This window comes from Ooceraea biroi, chromosome 12 (genome assembly GCF_003672135.1).
Source record: "Ooceraea biroi isolate clonal line C1 chromosome 12, Obir_v5.4, whole genome shotgun sequence".
NCBI classification, from domain to species: domain Eukaryota; kingdom Metazoa; phylum Arthropoda; class Insecta; order Hymenoptera; family Formicidae; genus Ooceraea; species Ooceraea biroi.
Window position 1 is genome coordinate 4740286 of NC_039517.1, and position 24766 is coordinate 4765051.

At 40.1% G+C, this 24766-nt stretch overlaps 2 protein-coding genes across 9 annotated transcripts in view; one reads left to right on the forward strand and one right to left on the reverse strand.

Annotated features, from left to right (window-relative positions):
* The window catches only part of LOC105276598 (ETS-like protein pointed), a 107007-nt gene extending 91990 nt beyond the window's left edge, over positions 1 to 15017 (reverse strand). For 2 of the 4 annotated variants that reach the window (XM_011334350.3, XM_011334352.3), the window contains exons 1-2: positions 14779 to 15016; positions 8275 to 8393 (exon numbers count right to left, since the gene is read on the reverse strand). In XM_011334350.3, the coding sequence (XP_011332652.1) occupies positions 8275 to 8388 (114 nt within the window). In that variant the 5' untranslated portion in view covers positions 8389 to 8393; positions 14779 to 15016. Of the gene's footprint in view, positions 1 to 8274; positions 8394 to 14778 lie in introns of all 4 variants that reach the window. The other 2 variants (XM_011334348.3, XM_011334349.3) reach the window with 2 other exon arrangements.
* A 675-nt stretch (positions 15018 to 15692) lies between these two features.
* Positions 15693 to 24722, forward strand: LOC105276607 (DNA polymerase epsilon catalytic subunit A). Of its 5 annotated transcripts, XM_011334375.3 has the most exons (18): positions 15694 to 16151; positions 16235 to 16355; positions 16451 to 16669; positions 16870 to 17096; positions 17221 to 17461; positions 17536 to 17852; positions 17939 to 18185; positions 18267 to 18819; positions 18915 to 19356; positions 19495 to 19732; positions 19817 to 22399; positions 22627 to 22790; positions 22859 to 23147; positions 23344 to 23436; positions 23530 to 23789; positions 23883 to 24015; positions 24114 to 24325; positions 24416 to 24722. In XM_011334375.3, the coding sequence occupies exons 1-18, from the start codon at positions 16069 to 16071 to the stop codon at positions 24717 to 24719; spliced, it is 6726 nt and encodes a 2241-aa protein (XP_011332677.2). In that variant the 5' UTR covers positions 15694 to 16068; the 3' UTR covers positions 24720 to 24722. The 5 variants fall into 5 exon arrangements, with proteins under 5 accessions (XP_026830012.1, XP_011332673.2, XP_011332677.2 ...); XM_026974211.1 differs by having other exon boundaries at positions 15693 to 16151; positions 17939 to 18819; XM_011334373.3 differs by having other exon boundaries at positions 23530 to 24015.
* The last annotated feature ends 44 nt before the right edge of the window (positions 24723 to 24766 follow it).

The following is a 24766-nucleotide window of genomic DNA, read 5'->3' on the forward strand; positions in this document are numbered from 1 at the left end:
CGCCCCCGTACGCTGCCGCGCACGTTGTGCTTCTCTCTTTTCACACTCATCTATCTACTCGCCTATCTCTTCCCCTTTCGTCATTGGTATTCGATGCTGTACGAACATCTATCCATTCATCTCGAGTCGGTAACACGTGACCAAGTCGACCATCAGCGCCACCGTCATCGTCGTCGTCGCCGTTGCTGTCCTTATCGTCGATTATAACGACAGTGTCTCCCAGATGCAACTGAATGAATGGAGTTTCAAACGGTTTACGATAACACGGCCAAATACTGATCGCACTGTTTGCTCATCCTCGACCATGACCTTCCTCCTCGCAAATCTTTAAGCTAATTTTTATCTCGGAATGCAAAGTAAATATACTGCGAGAAATGATAGTGTCGACCATGCAAAAGTTTCTACGAATATGCGCAAATAAGTTGTGGGACGCGTACAAGAGACAGGAGACCGAATTCGAACTCCATTCATTTCCAATTTGAAGAATATATTATTTTTGTATTTTTACTATTTTTCTAACATTATTCATAATATTCTTTTTATATTTTTTAATTCAAACTGACATAATTCCTACAATTCCAAAATTGTATAAATATTTGCAAAAGTCATTTCTGCTCAAACATATCAACAGAAAACTGTCACTAAAACTAAAGAACCTGTCACTAAAATTGACAATATTTCAGCTGCAACATTTTATGAATCATATAAAGGTTATCTTCGAGAATAATGTAAAAGACAAAACATTGGACATTCAACTTTTGTCCAAGAATTTTATCACGGTGTTTATGTAGGTGTGATATATATAGGTATACGATCGAAAGACTACTGGATGCCTTCACAGCAAGACTGTATAGTACAATATTCTCATCTCCTCGTCAGACGAAAAAATAAACGAGACAACTGATAACGTTTGCGAAGAATCCCCATTATCGCGGGATCTCAAGAGCGCAGGATCGCGTTGTTGCTGCGACGAAAACAGATTTCCAAGTGCGTTCCCGATAATAGTCCGTTCAGACATGTAAATCTATTCGGACCACGCAGCGACCGGCGAGGAGGAAGAACAAATCAGCGAGCGCAACGCCGATTATCCGCTCCAAGAATACCGCGAAACGGATCAAGTTAGTGCCCGAGAAACTGGATGTATTCATTCATAATTATCAATTTGCGATGCCTTTCATTGAGCGCGCGTGAATTTTGCGCGGGCGTGACGGAACCGCCGCGTGCACCGTAGATTTCCAATTCATGTCAGCGTCGTATATCTGACCCGCGGAACGTAAATTACGAGAATACGAGACATATCATAAAGCTCGATGCAACTTATCTCGATATACCTTGCATTTTTTATGCATGGTGAAAGAAAAGGACAGTGATGAAGGGTAGTAAAAAATCAGAATCTGCGATCGTTCATAAATTATTGAATTTCATGAAGATTTAAAACGTGACGTCACTATCTAACATGACTATTTTGAGATCTATTTCTATGGACGGTATTCATAGTCTAGTCTTATATTAGTGTCGTCTTAAATATGATCTTACTATTATATGATATTTGTTAGCCAATTAAATAGCCGTTTTGCATCTAAAAGATATACTTAAAATTATCTTGTATAGTATATATATATATATATATATGTAACCGGGAAAAAAGTAATATTTTTACATGTGTTTTCACTTCGTCAGCACGTAGAATATCGTACAATTTATTTTTAGAAAAGCTGTCGGTGTACAACGATAATTTTCTATATACACATACACACGGAGTGTTTTTTCATTGAATTTATCGTGTTTACGTTTATATTCCGCAAACATTCCTTTGGCAAACGTTTCTGTTGCGGATGACGAGCGTTTCTCTGTAGAAACGTTCCAGGTAAAGGGACCATACGTGCGGCAACATTTTAGCAGTAAATCCTATCCATGAATGCAGAGTATTCGACATCATCTTGACGCAAACGTCATCCATTCGATCCACATCGTGCGCAAGCCATCGAGAGATAAGATAAATTTCATGCCGACATCAGAGGTAAAAGTATCGTATGCGAACTGTTCGACGTGGATCTTGTGTTCAGGGAGACACGCGATAAGATGAAAAAGAAAAAGGAAAAAAAGAACAGGATGAGTCAATAGGCAGATCAATGTGCAGGACAAAAAATGTGAATGCCCAAAACTTCCCTGCGTGTAACACGTAACTTGGTTAGCACCACTTTCAGAAGACTTTGCAACTACGTGTTGACGTCATATGTCGAAGCGACTGATAATCATGTGATCCCGTTTGTATTCGTAATATTTAAATTTAATGCCGACTCAATGTTAGTTACAGCTGAAACTCGCGTGAACGTCTTACATCACATACGTGTGTAGTGTTACATATGCGGTGTTTAGTTGCATTTATTATATCACACACACATACACACAGCGTATTTACTCAAATTCTCATGCGTTACGTAACGTTTACAAGAGCGACGACGGCGGTATCACACATAGCGATAGGCTCGCGTGATGTTCGATTTAAGATGACGATTTAACAATGAACAATCAGCTGACAAAGTGTCAACCCACCGCTGGTTGTTAACGTGCACCTTGCAAACAGGTGCGCTAATTGCTAACTAAAGGATCATGTGGAAATCAAATTCAAAATGGACAATGTTCGAAGAAATGTCCACTGAGAATGAGTCAGCGCGCAAAGTACGCGAGCACGGCTGGCAATCTAATTTATCTCAACATAAATATCGATTATATAGTCGATATAATTAATAGTCGATTATAATTGTGATACAGGATAGAATAAATAATTATATAATGTATAATATTAATTTTAATTAATTTTAATATTAATGTTCCAATATTGCGCTAATATTGTTTAACAATATTCCAAGTATAGAATATGCATTTTCATTAAGAAATTATAAAGAAACAAAATTTTATTTTCTGGTCAAATAATTTCTTTTTATTCTCCTATTCTTCATTTGCGAAGGAAAAGGTGGTCGACTGGAAGAAGAGAGGTAAGTAAAGAGATCTCGTTGCGACGCGGAAAATCGAACGAGCAAGATTTATGCGCGACACGCAGTATAATGTTTTTATTATTTCGGGATACCATGTGTAAAAATAAAACATGGGCTTATCGATGTGTGGAATGCATTTGAATTCGCGGAGACGACAATGTATGCTTAGCTGACAAATTTCTCGATCAATTGCTCGCATACCGAGCTCTAACAATTAGCAACACAGTCTCTATCGTTTTGTACGACCAGCTGAATCATTGAATGCTCATTTCACCGCTCCGCGTATTCCAGTAATTCTTTAAATAACGCTTACTTGTGAACGCATGCGTTGATGCAACTGATTATTGCACACTTTCTTGTACAAGCTGTTTTTAATAAAATTATAAAGTTTCTTCAGCAAATATTAGTTATTATAACTAAAGATATGGTTTAAGAGATCTTCAATTTCATCCTAAGTATAAAAATAATTAAAATTAAATTAATAATAATAAAATAATTAAGAGAAATAGAGAATTGCTCAAGTTTTAATTAACTTTAACCAAGATATAGAATGATTCTAAAGAAATATTAACAATTTTACGTTTTACGGTAAGAATCCTATAAAAACTGGATAATGGACATATTACACGGAAAAAGATAATATAATATTGCATGTTGCAATCTCATTTGTGATACAAGTATCCATTACGTGTCACGAATAATTACTTTGAGAGAACATAAATCATTGCGTAACAATATCATATTAAATAATTAAAAAGATAAAAAACACTTGCAGCTTGCTGCTTGTCGTTACAACATTACGAAACGATGTAAAAGCGCTTTTATTCTTTGTTTGGGTATTTTATCGATTACGTTGATTAATTAATCGGTCAGACGTGGCTACGATTATATCTATTTCGAATGCAAGTAAAATTACATTAGCGAAACGGCTCATTCACGATTCGCATTAATAGCTTATCGCAGAAATCGATGCGAAAACGTCTCTCTTGCTTATCACGTCGACGCCACGAGTCCATATTTTACGGAAAAATAATTATTGCATCATCCATAATTGCATTATTCATATATAAAGGTGAACAAATATTCTCACTCCGAGGTTGTAATTTGTACATTAAAGTTTATTAACAATCAACAGAAGAATGTGTTTGCTACGTGTTTAAGTAGTGGAATAAGCTGGAACGTATTTGCAACGCAAAATGCACCAATAATTGCTATATAATACTACGAATATGGCAGTTATACTTGCGCTTGTCAATAAGTCTTCGAGAATTCGATAATTGATAAATCGTGATCCGTGGTAACAGAGAAAGAGAGAGAGAGAGAAGGAGGAGAGAGGAAATAGGCTCTTCACACACACTTCAATCGAAATCAGAAAAAGAATTAATAAGTTTCGTACGATTAGATTATGTTCATTCAATTAATCGATATGTCAAGATATTTTTATAATCGATTTTGGCGTAAGCATTATTGAAGGCACAGTCGAGAATTGTGTACAACAATATCGGTAGGAATACGTTTTACGACATGTGCACGCAACATGAAGGAAACGGATGGACCGCGCCCATGACGCTTCACTTGAGATCGATGGCTAAGTTTCCATTTGTTAAATCGACCGTGCGACCCAATATCAATGGCAGAAAACTAAACCATTGTAACATCTAATCTAAAACGGGCTTTCCTCTAGTTACCTTATCTTATAGTCATATATAGTTGGATTTATTTCACGGATTTCTGTTTCAACGAAAATCTGATTCTAAGACAAAGCTAAAACGAGATGAATTAAATGTTAAAAATCCGTAAGAGACACGAAAAGTCTAATTACAGAGAGAAGAAAATTAAAGAAAGGAATGGTAATCTTGAATATCCCATGTAACGATATGAATTGTTAAGTTGCGCCCGTTTTGACGTCATCTTTCATACCTGGACCAGCGAGGAATCTGGGGAGAATACAGAGGCGAAGTTGAAAGCATTGAATGAGACTGCATGGGATCAAGTGTACAATGAATGGAAAGCTGAGATTACGGCACAAAATGTCAATCATTGAAACAGCGAAGAGTGAGAGCGATGTAGAAGAGTTAAGTGTAACCGCGGTGCGGCAGCATAGGGTATCAGCGCGCGTTTCAAAGGATACGTTAAGTGAAACTAAAATTACATTGTCCTTTTATACGACTTTGCCGCGCTACATGCATGCACACGTATGTTACACCAGAAAGCGAAGAACGGACAGAAGGCCAAGAATGGAAGGCGTGGGACGTGAGTGCACTAGCTGCGCGCGCGGCGCATGTGCCACGTGGGTAGTCCGTAATAAAAATATTACAACGAACGATGAAAGGCGACGTAATAATAGAGGCCGATGTTTAACAGCGAGGGAAAAATAGACGCGGCTCGCGAGACGTCGCGGGACGCACGGAAAACTGGAAAACTTTGCGCCAGTCATGCACGCTTTTCACTCCCGTGCGCCCCAAGAAAAATGCAAGGGGGTGAAAGCAAAACGGGGGCTGTGCACGTGAAAAGTATGCGACGGGAAAAATCCGAACTACGTTATAACTGCGTCCCGCTTTGCCGTCACATAGAAAACGCGGGGAGGAGGGAGAAAAAAGAAAAAAAGAGGATCAAAGAACGAGAATGCGTGTAGGACGACGAAGTTGCTGCACGTCGTCGTCGTCGTCGTCGTCGTCGTGGCGAGCAAATGTATGACGTAGGCAAGGCAGCCAACGGTGCATGCGACTAGAACGATCAGAGCCGCATGCAGAAGGTCTGGCCGCATGATGCGGGAAGGGATGCTATTTCTGGTGGCTTAGGTTTCCCTTTCTCCTCCCCCGTGCATCGCATTTCCTCCCGCGCACGTTTGCCTTTCCAACGTCTCGTTTCTCTTTAACCGGCACACGCGCATGGATTTCTTCGTTTCCACCATGAAAACGAAGAAATCCATGGAAACGAGCCGCGCCGGTCAACTCGAATTTCGGAAACGTTGTCGCTGTCCTCTGTCCCTTCCTTCCTTTCATGATCGTTCGCAACGACCGTTAACTAGAGCCAAACCAGATTTAACTGAGCTCTGATTAATTCCACAACGTTTCTGCTATGAAGCAAAAAATGGCTTATAGCTTCATATTTTTATTAATTTGGCAATTATATGTGTGATTTACAAAAAGTATTTACTGAATAGAAGTTCCAATGAAGTCTAATCAACAATCAAAAATTTTATCTAAAATTTTTTTGGAGAAAAAAGGACTAAAACAAGCGCGGGACATACATTTTCTATTTGCAATCTTATTGTTAGTCAGATTTCTGTTATTTGGTATAACTCGGTATTGATTTTTCTGTAACAAGAGAATGGAGTATTCAATGGAGTAAGGTACGAGATATAATAATTATGTAAGAGTATGTCTTCGTGTTTAAATGCAATAAAAATTTATATTTGCAGAAATATTCGAAAAAACTATTGGTTTACTGCGAAATGTGATATTATTATTGCAATCGAAGAAATATGGCGAATATGTAAATAATGTGAAAAACGTATTTATAATTTTATATCGCATCTAACATTTATTAAATGTCACTGGCTAGACTGGATTATCAGTCCAAGCATCTCAATATAATGAAAATGGAAAGGACAAAAGAAGAAAGACGGGAGGAAGATACAAACCGAAATACTAAAAGTGATTTTACAATATTGTCCATACTTTACTAAATATTATAGAACCAAATTCATGGCATTATTACTATTGTGCTATATATTATTATTTTTAAGGCATTTTTAAGAATTTTATCAATGTGCTTTTTATTTTTTATTTTATTACGAATTTAGAAATATCAAATAAGATTGCGTTAAATCACAGAACATGTTTCTGTGATTGTATTTGACATACATTTTATTCAAGTATGGAGATTTTATATTCCGTATAGATTTACTGATCAAACAACTGGCATTACAATATCACGTTGCAGTTATAGCTGTTTAATAATTATTTTCTATAAAAAAGAAATACTAAAAACTCCATCTCCGATACTTTACATTAATTGATCAGTTAATATTACACGTTGCGGAGTAAATTAATCCACAAAGAATGAGTAATTAAAACTGGAATGGGGAGAAGTATATGTGTGTGTGCGCGCGTATTAACACACGCGTACAAAAATATTTAATAAAATACTCAAGCAATCGCAATAAATGTTAATAGAGGCGCCGCGTTTTTCGCAGCAGCGTGAATCTCTCAGAAAGCTAATCGACCGTGGAAGCAAGAGTCGGTTAAAGAACCGAGGGTCTCAGTCGACTGTTATTCGCTGCTTCGAACAGCGTACGAATCAGCGGCGACCAAACGCGTTCAGCTCCGCTGAGCGATGGACAGAACCGGCGGAGAAGCGAAGAGAAGCAGAGAAGAAGAGAGAATTAAAGAGAGAATGAGAGAGAAAGAGAGAGTGAGAAGGGGAGGGGGGGAGAGGGAGAGAAGGAGAGAAGGAGACGACGGTGGCAGAGGGCGAGACGGACGAGGGTCAGTCGGTGACAGAGAGATGAAGGCTGAAGGCGCGTGGGGCGACAGCGGGGAGGAGCGGGGCGAGCTGAGAGTGCCGGTTCTACGTTCATTCATAAAACGAAGGCGGAGAGCGACAAGGAACGAATTGTTAGTGGCACTCGCACAATCACCAGCTCGGCCAACGCGCTCGCTTGCCAACGCTTGCGCCCGCGTCGTCGTCGTCGTCGAGGGCGAGGAACATGTACGTGCCGAGCGCGTCTCTCACACGGTTGACATTGCTTCGTTGCGCGTTGAAATTTCGTTTCTCCTTTTTTTCCCTTTCTCATGGAATTTATAAAACTGAACGACCTTACGCATTTTACATGGCATTTTACAATGAACTATGAAAAGTCGTATAATTAAAGGTAACAACGAATCGCGCGAGAAGCAAGTATTCTCGGAAGATATTAAAGTAGTATATCTTCGCGACGTATGCTGATATGCATTCAATAACGATTCATTATCGATTGAGAATTTTGGTTATACAGTTTTCTTAGTATTCTATTATATAATTTTATTATGTAATTTTGTAGAATATTTATACAGCATCTTATCCGTTACAAAGTTTACATGTAATAAAATGCAGATGCATTATTTTTTTAGATTGACTTCAATAAGACGCATTTTTTTGTCATTGCCAATTTGACTCGAGAATAATCGAAAATATAAAGTTATCAGTTTGTTTCGAAATACAACAGGAGAATGCGCTACATTTTTGTTACTCGTATTATTTAGAATTGTTAGACAAAGTTTTGACTTACCTTTACCTTCATGGGTCTATGATCGATGGGGTAGCCGCCTTTCCTACTCCCAGGACTTTCTTCGTAAAAGTCCTGTTCCTCTTCCCCGTAGTCGTACAGGGATTCGATGTCCATCTTAACTGTAAAAGAAATTATGTATTCCTATTATTAATACGTTTATTAACTCGTATATTCACATTTAACATACTTAATACTACTTATTAATAAACGTACATAATTAATAAAGAAACATTTCTGATCGCAAAATGCTCTAGTAAATAATACTGTTAAAATTATATTACGTGAATAAATGCGTAAACAAAAGGGAACACGGGCCAGATTTTGAGGCTTGCGCCTTCGGTTAGATCACGTGACACCAGCGTCCCAATTATAATTTTATACCGACTCCGCCAGCTTGGCACGATATTCTGGTTCGCGGGATACATTTATTTATCAGCCGCTAAATAGTCCGCTTTTAGATTCGCGGTCGATATCGTTCGGTAAAGGACGACGCGTGGTGGTATAAGCGAAGCGAATGTCTTAATAAAATCATATCACTTCGCCTTACAGTTATTCCAATAACGTAATTATTCACACACACATCCGCGAGATTTTGAAGAGTTTGAGATTTCCTATTTTTCACATTAATAACTCTGAGTCTTCTCGGGTGATCTTGAAAGCGATTTTTGAAAAGAAAAATTTCAGATTATTATTTCTCCACTATTTTCAAATTAAAAAATTGCAGATATCGCAGCAATGCAACAGCAATTGCGAAAAGTGTACGTTAGTTCATCAAAAAATATGCCGCTAAAAATTCAATCAATTTCAAAAATTGCCAGTATCTCTTATTAAATGATCCCATGAAAGATTACAATCGCTGTTGCATTGCTGCGATATACTGATTTTATTCGATACATTATTTAAAGCGTAAAGACGTAAACAACTCTCATAGACCGAGCAAATGGATTTCCAATTAATTTCGCCCTCCGTCGCGCTGGATCATTATTTAAAACGATTTAACGGGACAATTAAAGTTCTTTGTTAATTAAGGAACGAAAGTATTGTTTCGGAGGGGCGATGCAAAGCGCAAGAGGTAGGTATTCGAATCTCCGTCGCGACGAAGATCAGATTACCCCGGCTGGAACCCAGCCGCCAGATGGTAGGTGGAAAACTGTTCGGCTGCCTCGACACTCTCACGACCCTTTACGTGCGGTTAAAACGCGTCTACAGGAAGTTTCAAAGCGAGCGGGCGGTACAAAATGCGGCCTCTTCAGAGCAGGAGCGTCCCCGAGAATGAAGCGAGCACCTTTCGCGACATTCGACATGTTAAACAATTTATGAAGGAACTTATCGATTTATGTAACAATAAGAAAGTTTAAGTGTAATTTTGGAAAAATTTAGCTTGTCACATCGAGTGCCAAAACAATGACGCTCGCAAGTGCGATCCGAAGATACTATTCAACATGATTAGCACTATATATCTTATATTATTATATTTATAATATTTTATATCTATAATATGCTATAATGTAGTATAATATTTTATACAATTATATGTGTTACCGTAATTTACGAACTGCATCCTGCTGTATGATAACGAGTATTTGTTATTTATGATGTACGGATGCAACAAATAATTTCGCGGAATGCGAATTTAAAAAGTGTATACAAATATATATTATATTCTATTATTAAAACTTATGCAAATAATATTGTTATGATAATCGTGACTTCTGCGTGGCACACAACACTCATACACTGTGTACAGCAATACACACTCAACTAAACGTAAGATAATTGGCAGACCGATGAATTTACCTCGCAAAATTATCAGCACCCCTGCAGATATCTAACCGCGTCAAGCGATAAAAGGAGACTAAGTAAAGCAGATTAGCTTATTTTTTGCGTATATACCTCTGCGGAGGATCTTTCACAATTATCTTCGTACGTACGACAGTGATTGATATTTTTATGGCAGATATCGTGCTTTGATGAAATCGGAAAGTTAAAAATAATGCGGTAACTTTTTCTAGATCGCAAGAGAGCAATATTGTGTCGCGATTCCGAACTGGCCCCCCGCAAACAGAAAAACATTTTCGACTATCAGCGGAAAGCCAAGATCGATTGCACAGTCATGCCCGATATGATAGCGTGTTGTTTAACGCTCATATCCACTCGTTTACAATTTGTTGGGCAATTCCATTATCCTTCTAGATGCTTATCGGGGGGCGTAGCAAGAGATATCGCGCGATACTCCAAAAACTGTTTGTTGCGAGTTGAGAAAAAAAGAACACTTTGCGATATATAAATTGTCAACATCTCTACAAATAAATCGTCACGAAGGCGTCAATTATCGTCACTTCCTTGAGGCTCGAACTTTGAAAAGAATTAAATGAACGAATTTGAGATATCTGATAAAACTATCACGTATCGACGCGACGTAATAAAACGGACATACATCCGTTTGATATGTTATTTGATTACACTACAGTTATCGGTTATTATTGCAACAACGCAAAACACTGAAAGGACTTGCTTCGCCAATAAATAAATAAATCGCCTTAAATTCGGATTATCCGCTACTCGTACGAACTTATTATTATTAACCGGAAAGTTCGCTGATTTTTTTCAAGCAAAATTCAAGTGCAGAATTTTGTATTAATTCTTAAAATAAAACCAATCCAATATTTACTGTAATTTAACAGTATCTACATATAATAATAAAATATGTAATCTGTTACATATGAATGACACATTTTTTAATCTCGTGCGACAGACGTAACGAGTGAATAAGCTCGTTATTAACTCGCGCATGATACTTCTGCGTTCGCGATACTTATTTACCTTATTTGTCTGTGCTTTCCACTTGGGTTATCACTGATCTATCGATTCTATTTGCCCGTTATTGAAAGTATTAAGTACCAAGATAAGTAACTGGCCAAAAGCAGATTTGAAACCGGTTAAATTAAATACGCTGGCCCGCCCAGTAGCGTATTGTTTATTGAGCTCGTTTTAGACTATACAATATATTGCTAGGAACGTATCAGTTATACAGGAATAGCTTAATAATTAATAGGAACGTATATATAAAAACATGAATAACGGGCTTTAGAGATATTTATGCTTTTCTCTTTCTTTCTCTCTTTATTATTATTATTACTCGAAAAAGATGTATAGCTGTAACAGCTTCGAAAGATGATCTAACGTTCGTCGACGCCTTAGATTCTCCGAAACCGTCCATTTGTTACGGCGCGTAGATTTAGCAGCGCTTTTTATCCTTACATCTACCTGCGCTTCGGCGAACCGGACGGAAAAAATTTCAGGCAAGATCGGTTGATACGTTGGGTGAAGTGGCATCATTTCTTTTTTGTCTCACAACAGTCAGCTCGCTCTCGATACAGCACAAACTCACGGATGGTGCTAAGCGATCCATTGTGCTCGTGATCTACTACGCAGCGCGACACAAGTCGATCATAAAACTCCTCTTCTGACTTCTGTAGCCATGAAAAAATACACACAATGGCGATCAGGTTTTATTCCACATTTCATAAATATTTTGTGCTTGCAAGATAGGATGTATATTTTCTGTTTGTCCACTTCTTTGCCCAATCTCGCAATTCGTTATTCCTATTAGATCTTCCTCGTATACAATTTTATCACAGTTTTTTACCCATAAGTGCCCCTGAGAAATCCCACTGAATTAGAAATAATTTCATTGATCTGTTATTCTTTTATTACCCTCCTATTCTTGCAATTCAAATGGTGGCGATATTATCGCGTGGAATGGGGAATTCTTATTGCATTGCCAGATTTGAAGTCCATTTACTGATGAATTAAATTTATCGATGTGCGTTAACATTAAAAGCCACAAGATTGCAACGTTATCATGCCCTTTATTAACGGCGCAGTATCCTCAAACGTTCGGAGATGAGAAATAGAGACTATCTCAATATCGCTCCCAAAGTAGCCCGCTTGCCACGAAAGTGGTGCGTCTATTGTCTCAAGCTTATTGAAAGCAACGTAATATCTCTCGAGAGGCCGTTACTGGGTTTCCAGATGTGGGCAGGCGAACCTTTCTCGTCATATCTGGTGCGAACGCACCCGTATGCCAAACTCAACATTGCCGATGGCTGGCTGAGAAAAAAATCATGAATCATCGTTGACTTTGGACGAGTCGCAAGTAGCTTTTAATCATTCGTTCACAAATTAACCTTCTGTAGTTCAAATCAATTCCAGCAACCGAGTCAACATCGAATTCCGTTTCAGTTTTGGTATTAATAACTCGACGTACCGAGCAGACCCTTCCCTTGTTTGCAATACAAAACATTTCGGAGTCATTAAAATTTTTTATTCCATTTTGTTGATCACAGTTATATGTCGCTTCTACGGAGAATTGAAGAACTCGCACGTAGAACCCATTTTCATGGATAAGCGTTTGATATTTGAACGCATAGTTCTTAGGAAAAACAAAACCTTCAAGCTTTCTAGCGAAGAACATTAATCGTTGCTCTTGTTTTGGATGCATCAAAAGCTTCGCGGCTTCGAGTCGCCCATATTCTTGAGCGTTCCTCCTCTCTCTTCGTCACCGTTCGTCATCTTTGGCAAACGAAAACGGCAAGAAAAAGAGGAGACACGTGAAAGAAGAAAAGGACAAGAGAGAGAAAGAAAGAGTAATAGTGAGATGAAAAGAGACACGTTACAGGTCGCGACGTTGCCGAGTTGCGGTCTGCGACCCGAGGAATTGTGCAAAAACTTTCGTCCAACTGATGCTGCCCTGATCGCATTTCCCCTTTTCTTTCTTTCCAACATTTTACGTCATTCTTATATAAAATACTTTTACATGGAAAAAAATGATATCGGACACTTTCTACAAGTGGCGATTATAGATTTATGTGTCAAATATATTTTATATGTAATAACAGACTGAGAGAGAAGTAAGCATCTAGTAAAATATTAATTAAATTAAAATTGTTTTTAGTTTTACAAAAATTAAACAATTCCATTTAAATGTTTATCTAATGTAGTATGAACTAGCTATATACATATATATTTAAATCTATCCAATCCAATTTGCATAAATAATTGGTTATAATATGACGTGCAATGAACGCGCGCTTAACAGAAATAAGGCATCGAGTATTTTTTATTTTTTCAAAATTATATTGCGCTGGCCGAGAAGTCCATGCGGATTTTTTTTAGCAAAACTCAAATTAAGAAATAAAGTTTTACCTTCAAATTCTGCTAAAAAAATCTGCACGGATTTTCCGATCAATCTAATACAATTTCTCAATTCTAATGCGACAAAAATATATTTCATGTCCCAATCAGTCGTTATCTGTTCTAAATTGACCCTTCGCACGATATCGAAAATACGATAACCCCCACACTTTGAATAACATCACACTGTCTTTCTGTTATCGAAATCAGTTTCATTGTTATTTTGCGATAGAGTTATTACGGGGCTACGCTATTTTGCAACAAGACTTGCCAGATAAACTTATGATACAGAATAATGACATAATCATGACGCGGATTGAAAAATAAAGCGCATTTTTTTCTTTCAACACCGACGCTCGTTAGAAAATAACCAAAGTACACTGCTCGATTTTTTTGTACTTTTATCATTGAGATGGAATATGGCTACATAAGTTGGAGATCAAGAAGAGAGAGAGAGAGAGAGAGAGAGAGAGTTATATATACGGCAGTTTTAACTGCAGTTATTTATAACAATTATTGATTTCTTGATAAGCTTGTGTCTTCAAGAAAATGGCTTGCTGATTGATAAAAAAGAAACATACTAATTATTACACCTTTATGCATCTGTCAAAGTATCCACGTACTTTTTAGTCTTATACTGAGAAAAAATGCATTAAAAAAAAAGAGTACAGGTAACATAAATAAGTTTGTTTATATAATATTTCGCAATCTTCTTCGAAGTCTTCTTAATGGCAGAAATATGCCTCAATTTCTTTGTTTTATTTACATTCGTTGAACATTGTTTGAAGCATCAAAACCGCAAATTTTGAAGCGGAGAAAGAAAAGTACAGAACTGAGTTCTCTTTTATTTTTAGATTCTCGATCTGTACGCCACGATATATACGCGATATGATTTGAGAGACTGCACCGAATTCGTGACGGCGCACCGTTAAATCATAAAAACCACCCGCGCGATCTATTTTCGCGCGATCGTTTTGTCGTCGATCCTTGGAGCTTCACAAGTCGAGCTCTTTGCAAAGTTAGTGCAACAGCTAACGGCAAAGCAACAGTAAATAGGCCTTGAAGCTGTTGCGGTTGGACAGAAAATCGTCTCGCTAGATCGCTGGATCGGAATTTGGCTTTCCGCGTCCATTTCGTGCGAGCGGGCGCGAAAATAAATGTTAGAAAAGTATAAACGCTAGCCAATGACGCAGGTCAAATATTCGCACGATCGCATTATTGGTAAGGCGGCTTGACAGCCCGGCTGATCGCGCGACGTCAAGTCGGAAAAGTCGGCGGATAAATTAGCATTGGCCTTTTTCTACGTACCTGTCTCGCCGCTGGTCGGTATTTTACGAGTTTATCGGTAATAATCTCCAGCCGGTCTGGTGGCACACAGAAAACACCATGCAAAAACGTAACACAAAGCAGAAATCACGTGTACGACTAGGAGGCGCACGCACATCGGCAGCAGCACTAACGCAACGACGCGGCGTACAGCCCGTATACACAATACAGATTACAAAAGTGTTATGGCCGCGTTCACGACGTTCATGAATGAAACTAACCGCGCTACTAACTTCGCGTCATAATTTCGGCCTGCGGCCAATGGCTTGCGAACGGTTGTACTGTTACGACGTCACGTGATTGCCGTCAGGTTCCCTCGCAGCTCGGCAGGTGGCTACCGCCTTGGGAATGAAACGTATTTTTCGTAAGTTTAACGTTACACACAGGCGCGCGCTACGCGCGCTATTTTATTTTTCAATATTAACGTTTTATTTATCAATATTTTATCAATATAACCGCACTGACAGCCACTATGACATTCTGACACTCGCAACACGAAGTTCGAGCGAAGCGAGAGAACCAATCAGCATCGCGGAAAAGAGGCAACAATGATTTCGATTTAACATTTAACACGGCTTTTTTAAGAGTGGATAAAGCAGACACGAAGTCTTGCAAACTTGTAAAAGTATATGTGAAAATATATTGTAAGTATAGTTTATAAAACATAAACATGTTGTTCGTCTGTGTTAATATATATAATTAATTTAATGAACTAACGTACATTTAATTATCACATTTTGATGAAAATTATAAACTATACTATATACTTGTAATATTTATTGCAAACGATAGAGACTAAAAAATAATTGAGACCGTGATATTGCAAAAGAAATAGAATAGTGGCGCCACTTATCAGAGTTTATTAAAACTAATCGAAATGTTATTTCAATAACAATAATTTCGGTAGACGGCACATTCTGCAATCTTTTATTGAATATTACAAATAATAAAATAAAATTCTTCGACATAAGTACTGCAATGAAGAAATATCACGTAAAGGTCATTCTCATCGATTGCGAGATTATAATCCACCAATCAGAGAACTCCATTTTCTTAGTGACTCTTAGCAATGTAAACCAGGCATTATGAAAAAGAGCGGGCTGCGACGGATGGACCATGGATGAGCAACGCGAGCAGCGTGTACTATGTTTACGTGCTTCGAAATGCTTTTAGGATGTTACTTGATTTCAACGTTGATTACCGAATATTAATGTTTATTTAACATCTGTTAAGCTCGAACGTCTATCTTGCTAATTACTGTGGATCGTCAGAATGGAAACTTTGCAAAACACGGGAGCTGCCCGTCCCTGGACGAACAACAGAAGAAATCCAAATCAAGAAGCCACTGCTTCAGGGTATGACAACTTTTCTAAATAATTATGCGCTTTTGTACACCTGTCTAAATAATTATATGTTTTTTAATTCCTTAATATTTCAGGGACAATGCACTGGGAAGATTGCTCGAGATCAAGGAGGATATCAGGATTGACGGTGTGTATGGATTTCGTAGAGTCACTGACTCCAAGGAGAGAGTAGGATTCTTGCTCAACATGCACGCGGTAGGTAAACCTGGAAGAAGAAGATAGGAGTACATTATATATTTTACATTATCAAGAAATTAGAAAATATATTTGTTTCGATGCCTTTGCCGTAGACTGAAATAGTGGAGGATGATAAGCGCATGCTGAGTGGCGTGGATTACTATTTCATTGAGGAGGATGCTACAAGGTTCAAAATATCATTGCCATATTCACCGTACTTTTATATTTTATGTCGCAAGAACACGTTTGAGGAAGTGTCGACATTTTTATCTAAAAAGTATACAGGCGTATTGGCAAAAATTGAGACGCTTTATAAAGAAGATCTTGATTTGGTAAGATGGACTTGATTGCAATTTATCTTATTGCTTAATAGCTCTTAATTAATTAATTAATTTTTAAATGTTTTGTTTAATATTAGTTTTCTTCTCTCTCCTTTTTTCTTTCTTACGTTTTGTCTTTTCTCTTTTTTTGAGGAAAAAATATTTCTTTTATTTTTCTCTTTCATCTTTCATTTTTTAAAATATTATTTCAGCCTAATCATTTGATTGGTTTAAAACAAAAGTATCTGAAGCTCTCTTTTGCGAACACTGTCGATTTGACAAAAGTTAAGCGCGACATTATGCGTGCTGTTAAAGTCAACAAAGAGCGAGAGAAAAGTAATACCTATTATACAGATATGCTGGCAACCACGTTGCAGCCAAGTGAACAGGATAGCAGTAAGCAAACCTTAGATCACATGGATAATGTTCTTGATATTCGGTAATTATACACAAATACATATATTTTTAATTGTTTGTTAATTAATTTCCTTAACTAATTTTTCACTTATTTAAGTCTTTCCTCACTTTTTGTTAACATGACATCATAAAATAATATTATTCAGGGAACACGATGTGCCTCATCATGTTCGAGTGTCCATAGACGCTGGTATTTTCTGTGGCACTTGGTATTCCGTAAAAAGCAGAGGAAGCGAGCCGCCTCTGATTACGCAAAAAAAGGACATGATTGAGCCGCCTGAACCTATTGTACTAGCGTATGATATTGAAACCACGAAGTTGCCGTTAAAATTCCCTGATTCCAGTTTCGATCAAATTATGATGATATCATACATGATAGACGGCCAGGTAACATATTTCATTCTACTGAATAATATCGAAGGAAATTTATTAATTATATTAACGCATCTTTTCTCTTCTAGGGATACTTGATAACGAATAGAGAATTGATCTCGGCAGACATACGCGATTTCGAATACACGCCGAAGCCAGAATTCGAAGGTCCCTTCGTAATATTTAACGAGCCCAATGAAAAGGCAATGATAGCAAGGTTTTTTGATCACATCAATGAGATAAGGCCGCACATATTCGTGACGTACAACGGTGATTTCTTTGATTGGCCGTTCGTCGAGGCTCGAGCGGCTGTGCATAATATGGACATGAAGGAGAGAATCGGTTTCGCGAAGAATCGCGATGGCGTTTACGTCAGCAGAGCTGCCATGCACATGGACTGCTTGTGGTATGAATATTCGCGTAAAATATAATTCGCTGTAAATTATTTTTAATAGAAAGCGCGTTAGAAATAATTCTTCCCTTTGCACGTAGCTGGGTGAGACGAGACTCGTATCTCCCAGTGGGTTCTCAAAATCTAAAAGCCGTCGCCAAAGCCAAGCTGAGGTATGACCCAGTGGAACTCGACCCGGAGGAGATGTGCAGATTGGCATCGGAGGAACCGGAAGTACTTGCCAACTACTCCGTTTCCGACGCCGTGGCAACGTTTTATCTCTACCAGAAGTACATTCATCCTTTCATATTTGCATTATGCACCATTATCCCGATGGAGCCTGACGAGGTAAGAAATCGGCGCACCGCAATTGCCGATGTGCACGCGTTTCCAGTAGGAAGATGCAAACAACACGTTAGCTTATTCCAGGTGCTCAGAAAGGGATCCGGTACGCTGTGCGAGTCGCTTCTCATGGTGCAGGCTTTCAGAGCTAACATCATATTTCCGAACAAACAGGAAAGCGAACTAAACAAATTGACAAAAGACGGCCATCTGTTGGATCAGGAGACCTACGTAGGTGGACACGTGGAAGCGTTGGAGTCCGGCGTCTTCAGGGCCGACATTCCTTGCCGCTTCAAGATCGTGCCGAGCGCCGTGGACGAGTTGATCAGAGGCGCAGAGAATGCTCTGAAACACACGATTCAAGAGGAGGAGAAAGTGCCGATTGAAGCGGTCACGAATTTCGACGAGATAGTAAACGAAGTTAAAGGAAAACTGAGAGAGCTTCGCGATCAGCCGCTGAGACTGGAGAACCCTGTGATCTACCACTTGGACGTGGGCGCTATGTATCCGAATATTATTTTGACTAACAGACTGCAGCCCTCTGCGATAGTGAACGAGATGGATTGCGCGGTGTGCGATTACAACAAGCCTGATGCTCTTTGCCAAAGAAAGATGCAGTGGATGTGGAGAGGCGAATATCGTGAGTCTTGTCTTGTATAAAATATTACCTCGACTAGTTTTTATGTTACTTCCCTGATCTGCGAGATAAATTGTTAACGATCAACAAATTTGCAGTGGCCGCGAGCTTGGGTGAATATCAAAGAATAAAGCAACAATTGGAGACTGAAAGGTTCCCGCCACAATTCCCTGGTGGCTCTAAGAGGGCTTTCCACGAGTTGACCACTAAGGAACAAGCTCAGTTTCAGAAGACCAGGCTGACCGAGTACTGCAAAAAGGCTTATAAGAAAGTCAAGATTACCAGAATGGAGGAGAAAACCCAAACGGTCTGCCAGAAGGAGAATTCCTTTTACGTCGACACTGTGAGAGCGTTCAGGGATAGAAGATACGAGTACAAAGCGTTGACGAAGGTTGCTAAGCGGCAAGTGGCCGCGGCGGTCGGCAAAGGCGACGCGGCCGACATAAAGTCTGCCAAGAATCGAGAGGTGCTCTACGATTCTCTTCAGCTCGCGCATAAATGCATCCTCAATTCTTTCTACGGTTACGTCATGAGAAAAGGGTGAGCTAGAATGAGATATACAACATTGTAAAATATACACACTTTTGCATCGTGTACAATGCTTTCCCATTCTTGTGGAATTTGTTATTTCACATCAAATCTAAGCTAAAATTTGTGTTATCTACTTCGGAATCGCAGGGCACGGTGGCACAGCATGGAAATGGGTGGCATCGTATGTTACACCGGAGCCCACATCATCATGAAAGCTAGAGAAATTATAGAACAGATCGGTCGCCCGCTGGAACTGGACACCGATGGCATATGGTGCATACTGCCCGCGTCTTTTCCAGACTCTCTCGTGGTTCACACCACCCACGAGAAGAAGACGAAGTTCACGATCTCATACCCGAATGCGGTGCTCAACTTCATGGTGAAGGTACGCGCGACTAAGTGGAAACATACGTCATTCCTTTTTTTTTCTAATCGACTCTGGATTTTGATATTGATTGTTCATGCGCAGGATCAATTTACTAACGAAGTGTATCACGAGCTCGTGGACAGCGATAATCTCACGTACGAGATCAGACATGAGAATTCTATATTCTTCGAAGTAGACGGTCCCTACTTAGCGATGGTGTTGCCCGCCGCTAAGGAGGAAGGGAAGAAATTGAAGAAACGCTACGCGGTTTTCAACTTCGACGGTTCCCTGGCCGAGCTGAAAGGATTCGAGGTAAAAAGGAGGGGCGAGCTGCAACTGATAAAGATCTTCCAGGCTTCCGTTTTCGAGTCCTTCCTGAAGGGCAACACACTGGAGGAATGTTACGCCTCGGTCGCGAAGGACGCGGATTATTGGCTGGATTTGCTTTACAGCAAGTGTGCGAACATGCCTGATTCCGAGTTGTTCGAGCTGATATCCGAGAACAAATCTATGTCGCGCAAACTGGAGGAATACGGCGCTCAAAAGTCCACGTCGATCTCCACTGCCAAGAGACTAGCGGAATTCTTAGGCGACGAGATGGTCAAAGACGCAGGCTTAGCTTGCAGATACATCATAGCGAATAAACCGCAAAGCGCGCCGGTTACCGAGCGCGCGATACCGCTGGCTATCTTTCAGTCGGAACCGGCTGTTCGAAGGCATTACCTGAAGAAGTGGTTGAAGGATCCGATGCTGTACAGCGACGATATAAGGGACATTTTGGACTGGAATTACTACATCGAGCGGCTCGGCAGTGCCATACAGAAGATAATCACGATCCCAGCAGCGATGCAAGGCCTAGCCAATCCAGTCCCAAGAGTGCAACATCCACCCTGGTTGCACAAGAAAGTAACGGAAAAGAGTGCGTCGCATCGCCAGAAGAAGATCACGGACATGTTCACCGTGACAGTTAAAGAGAATACTCAAAACAGCGGTACCGATGAATCTCGCGACATCGAAGATCTCGCGGGGCCGTCGACCAGCTTCAAGAACCCAGTTTCGATCGTTAACAAGAGAAAAAGAGGTCACTCGGAGGAGGAGGCAATCAGAGGGAAAAATTGGAGAGAGGTTCTGGGTTCGCCGCCCCCCAAGGGAACAACCAGGCAGGAGACGCTCAAGTGGTTGGAGTTTCACAAGAAGAAATGGGCCTTCCAGGCTAAACAGAGACAGCAGTATCGACAGAAAAGAAGTAAGACGGACGAGAGCGATGAAATTACCTGGGGAGTTGTACGCAACACGAATACGTCCACTATGACCGGGTTCTTGAGGCGCGCTCAGAGAAAACTGCTGGAGACTCCTTGGCAAATCGTTCAGCTGTGCGAAACAGGCGAGCCCGGTTTGTTCCGACTGTGGATACTGGTCGACAAGCAGTTGCACCAAGTGCGCCTCGTGGTACCGCGCGTATTTTACGTAAACACGCGCAAAGCACGACCCGACCCGGGACCGAACGAGCTGTGGAAGAAGAGCTTCAAGTCTCTGCCGCGCTCTCGGCCGGTGTACAATCTCTACCGGTATTCCCTGCCGGAATCTCTGTTCCAAGAGCACAGCCGCGAGCTCCTGGAGGATCTGAGCAAGCCTGAGATCGAGGGGATCTATGAGACGCAAATGTCATTGGAATTTCGAGCTATACTGCAACTGGGATGCGTGTGCATCGTCGACCGACGAGCCGCGCGCAAGATGGCAGACGGAGCGGATACCTTCACCCTGGATCAGTTGGAGTACAAGAGCATTGCCTTCCAGCCTTACCTCAAGCAGACCGAATCGCTCAACTACATATTCTTGTATCATCATTGGAGTTCGAATCACCAAAGGGCACTGTGGGGCCTATTCTTGGGTGCTAGCAGAAGAGCTCACGTATTCGTCCTGGATTCAGTCGCCTCCAATCAGTTGCCGAACATGAACACGCTGTACGCGCAGGAGCGCAAGGCAGCATTAGAGAAAAACGGTGAGGACAAGATGACCCAGGTGCCTAAAACCGTGCAGTTCGTCACGCAAGTCGAGACAAACTTTCAGCAAGTGTGCCGCACGTTGCAAGCAGCCCTGACGGCGTACAAGAACGAAGGACATGGCGCTACTATCGTCATCAATCAAACCGCTCTTGACAGGGCGGCGTTGACTGCCGAAATGCCATTGCTCAGCGAGTTTCCTCTCGTCAGCACGCACGTGCGGGACGCTGAAAATCTCTACAGCACACTGGAGTGGCAGAAGATGGGCGCGAAAACGATGGTCAGGCATTACATGAACAGCCAACGGGTCATCGATTTCATGTCTGAACAATGCCGATTCTTTCACGCGCCCATTGGCAACATACCGGCGGATCCGACTCTCTTCGGCGCGGATCTATTCTACGCCAGGCACCTGCACAGGAACAACTTCGTTCTGTGGTGCTCGCTCACGGAGAAGCCCGACCTGGGCGGCAGCGAGAACGACGATAATAGGCTACTGACGGATTTCGAGGAAAGCTCGAGCTGCGCTGCGAACAATCCGGGCGCGTACTCGAGCGTCTGCGTTCAGCTGGACGTAGAAAGTCTGGCGGTCAACGCGCTGCTGCAGTATCATCACATTCACGATGTTGACGGGACTAGCACGTTCGTGGCTTTCCACAATCAGCAACGTCCATCTCTTCAGGTTAGTCATGTCTGTTAAGTGAACCTTGTCTTAAAAAAAATAATAAATTAATAATAAAAAAATAAAAATTGTTCTGAAAAATACAATTATTATTGTATTAGTATACTATACTAAAATACGTTGTTTTATAAAAGTGTAAAAAGAATAAAATAGATTAATGATGGAATCCTTTGAGAGCCTTGCAGCACACGTGTTGTGCTCTTTATAAATATATTTGAATTTAATAGGATATGGCGACAGGCGATGCAGCAACAATTATTCCAAGCTACGATGAGATTACTCTGTGCAATCCAGCGTTTAAAACGTTACGAAGCATGGTAAACGCATGGTTGCTGGAAGTATCCGTTTATAAGAATATATTTGCGGATTATCAATTGGTTCATTTTTACCGGTAGGTTTGTACTATCTGTGCTATTTATCGTGCTATCGAACGAATAATCGAGAGTCCTATCATTCCAGGTGGCTGCGATCTCCAACCGCTCTACTTTATGATCCTGCTCTACGTCGTACTCTACACACTTACATGAAAAAATTATACATACAATTAATAGCAGAATTCAAGACGTTAGGTTGCATCATAATTTTCGCAAACTTCAGCAAGATTATCGTGTGCACGAAGAAAAGATCTGTGGGTGATGCTTTGGGCTACATGGAATTTGTAGTCCAGACCATACGGAACAAGGAATTGTTCCACAGCATTGAAATCACGTACGACCAATGTTGGGAATATCTAATATGGCTCGACCTGGTACGCTGTTGCATTATCTATTTTTACGACATAGTTTTAGCAGTTAATATTATTTAATTGATATATAATAATAATAATAATAATTACATATAATTTATTCAAACAGAATTAAGTTTCTGTCAATTTTTTATCGCGTTTGCTAGATCCATAATTGTCATAATAATTCTGATTATATTAAATTTATTATTGTGAACAGCACAATCATGCTGGTATTAAAGGGCAACTATCGAAGGATACGAACGATGATGAAGAAGATGATGAGAATACTGAAAACGATGATGATGATGCGGTAAATAAGTACTCTCTTTTACGAATATCCATTCGAAATCACTGATAGTTCTTGTACGAGCATTTTTCTCAGGATTAAATTATTTTTGTTTAGCCTAAAGTAGTGATGAACTGGAGCTTAATGGAGTGTCTGCCCAAGGAAGCAGGATGTCAGGCAAACTTCAGCACTGTGATAGCGGGCTACATAAACACAATACACCAATGCATGATCGACAATGAAGCCAATCATACTGTAAGACCGAGGAGGAGGCAAAGTCAATCCCTTACAGCACCGCTTGGTTTAGGTGCACTGGAAAATACAGCAGAGTTTGCCAAGAAAATGATATCAGGAGAAATGTCTCAGAAATTATTCAAGTATTTATTCATGCACCTATTGTATAGTTTATTTCAACATAAAATTGAAGGGAAGACCAATAATTTCAGTGAAATTGTTCTAAAATCTTTTAGGATAGCGCAGAAGATACACAAGAGTTTACCAGAGAAGACATTGACTCTCAAAGAATATCCTAATGTAAACATGGGTGGAAAAGAGAGTGTAAGGATTAATCCTGCCCTCGAATTGATCAAAGCAGTATGCAAGGTCAGCAACATCATCATTATACGCTTATTAAACGCTTGAATCGCGAGATGCTTCGTTCTTTGATTGCTGAAATGCTCCTTGTCTCTTTCTCGAAATAGGTTTTATCTTTGGACAAGGAAGTGGAAAACGAAATTTTCGATTTGAAAGCAGATCTGCTACGATTGATCGGAGTCGGCAGTCACGGCGACGATGTTGAATGGAAGGAACCGTGTATCTCCCTCGTTCTACCGGAAGTCATATGCAAAGGGTGTAATCACGTGAGGGACATCGATCTCTGTAAGGATCAGTACTACACAGTCGAAAATAACAGGTATGTTTAAATATCCAGGTAACGCGAGTCACAATAACACGCAATTAATGCATTAAAGATGAAAACGTATCTTCGACGTCGTCGTTGCAGGCACACATGGAAATGTCCCACTTGCAACGTTGCTTACGACAACGCGGAAATAGAATTCTCGTTGATCGACAAACTGAGCCGCAAAAGTATGGGCTACGTACTGCAGGATCTGCAGTGTCGAAAGTGTAAGAACATCAAGCGAGAGAATATGAATACGTTGTGCTCCTGCTCGGGCGAGTACGACAACTTGCTTCCGCGAGACGAGATCACGATGCTTGTAAATATTTGCAAATCCATAGCTAGCAAGTGTAAGATGAACGTATTAGCAGAGATAGTGGAAAATACAAAGCTCTTCACTGGTTGACAATCCGAGTCTGGTAATTCGATTCGTTATAGATCAGGCTCGTTAAT

Coding starts and splice junctions, on each gene's coding strand:
- LOC105276607 (XM_011334371.3), top strand. CDS start 16,069: ATGGAAACTTTGCAAAACACGGGAGCTGCCCGTCCCTGGACGAACAAC. Junction 19,357..19,494: donor GGTTACGTCATGAGAAAAGG/GTGAGCTAGAAT, acceptor TCGGAATCGCAG/GGCACGGTGGCACAGCATGG. Junction 24,326..24,415: donor TACACAGTCGAAAATAACAG/GTATGTTTAAAT, acceptor TCGTCGTTGCAG/GCACACATGGAAATGTCCCA.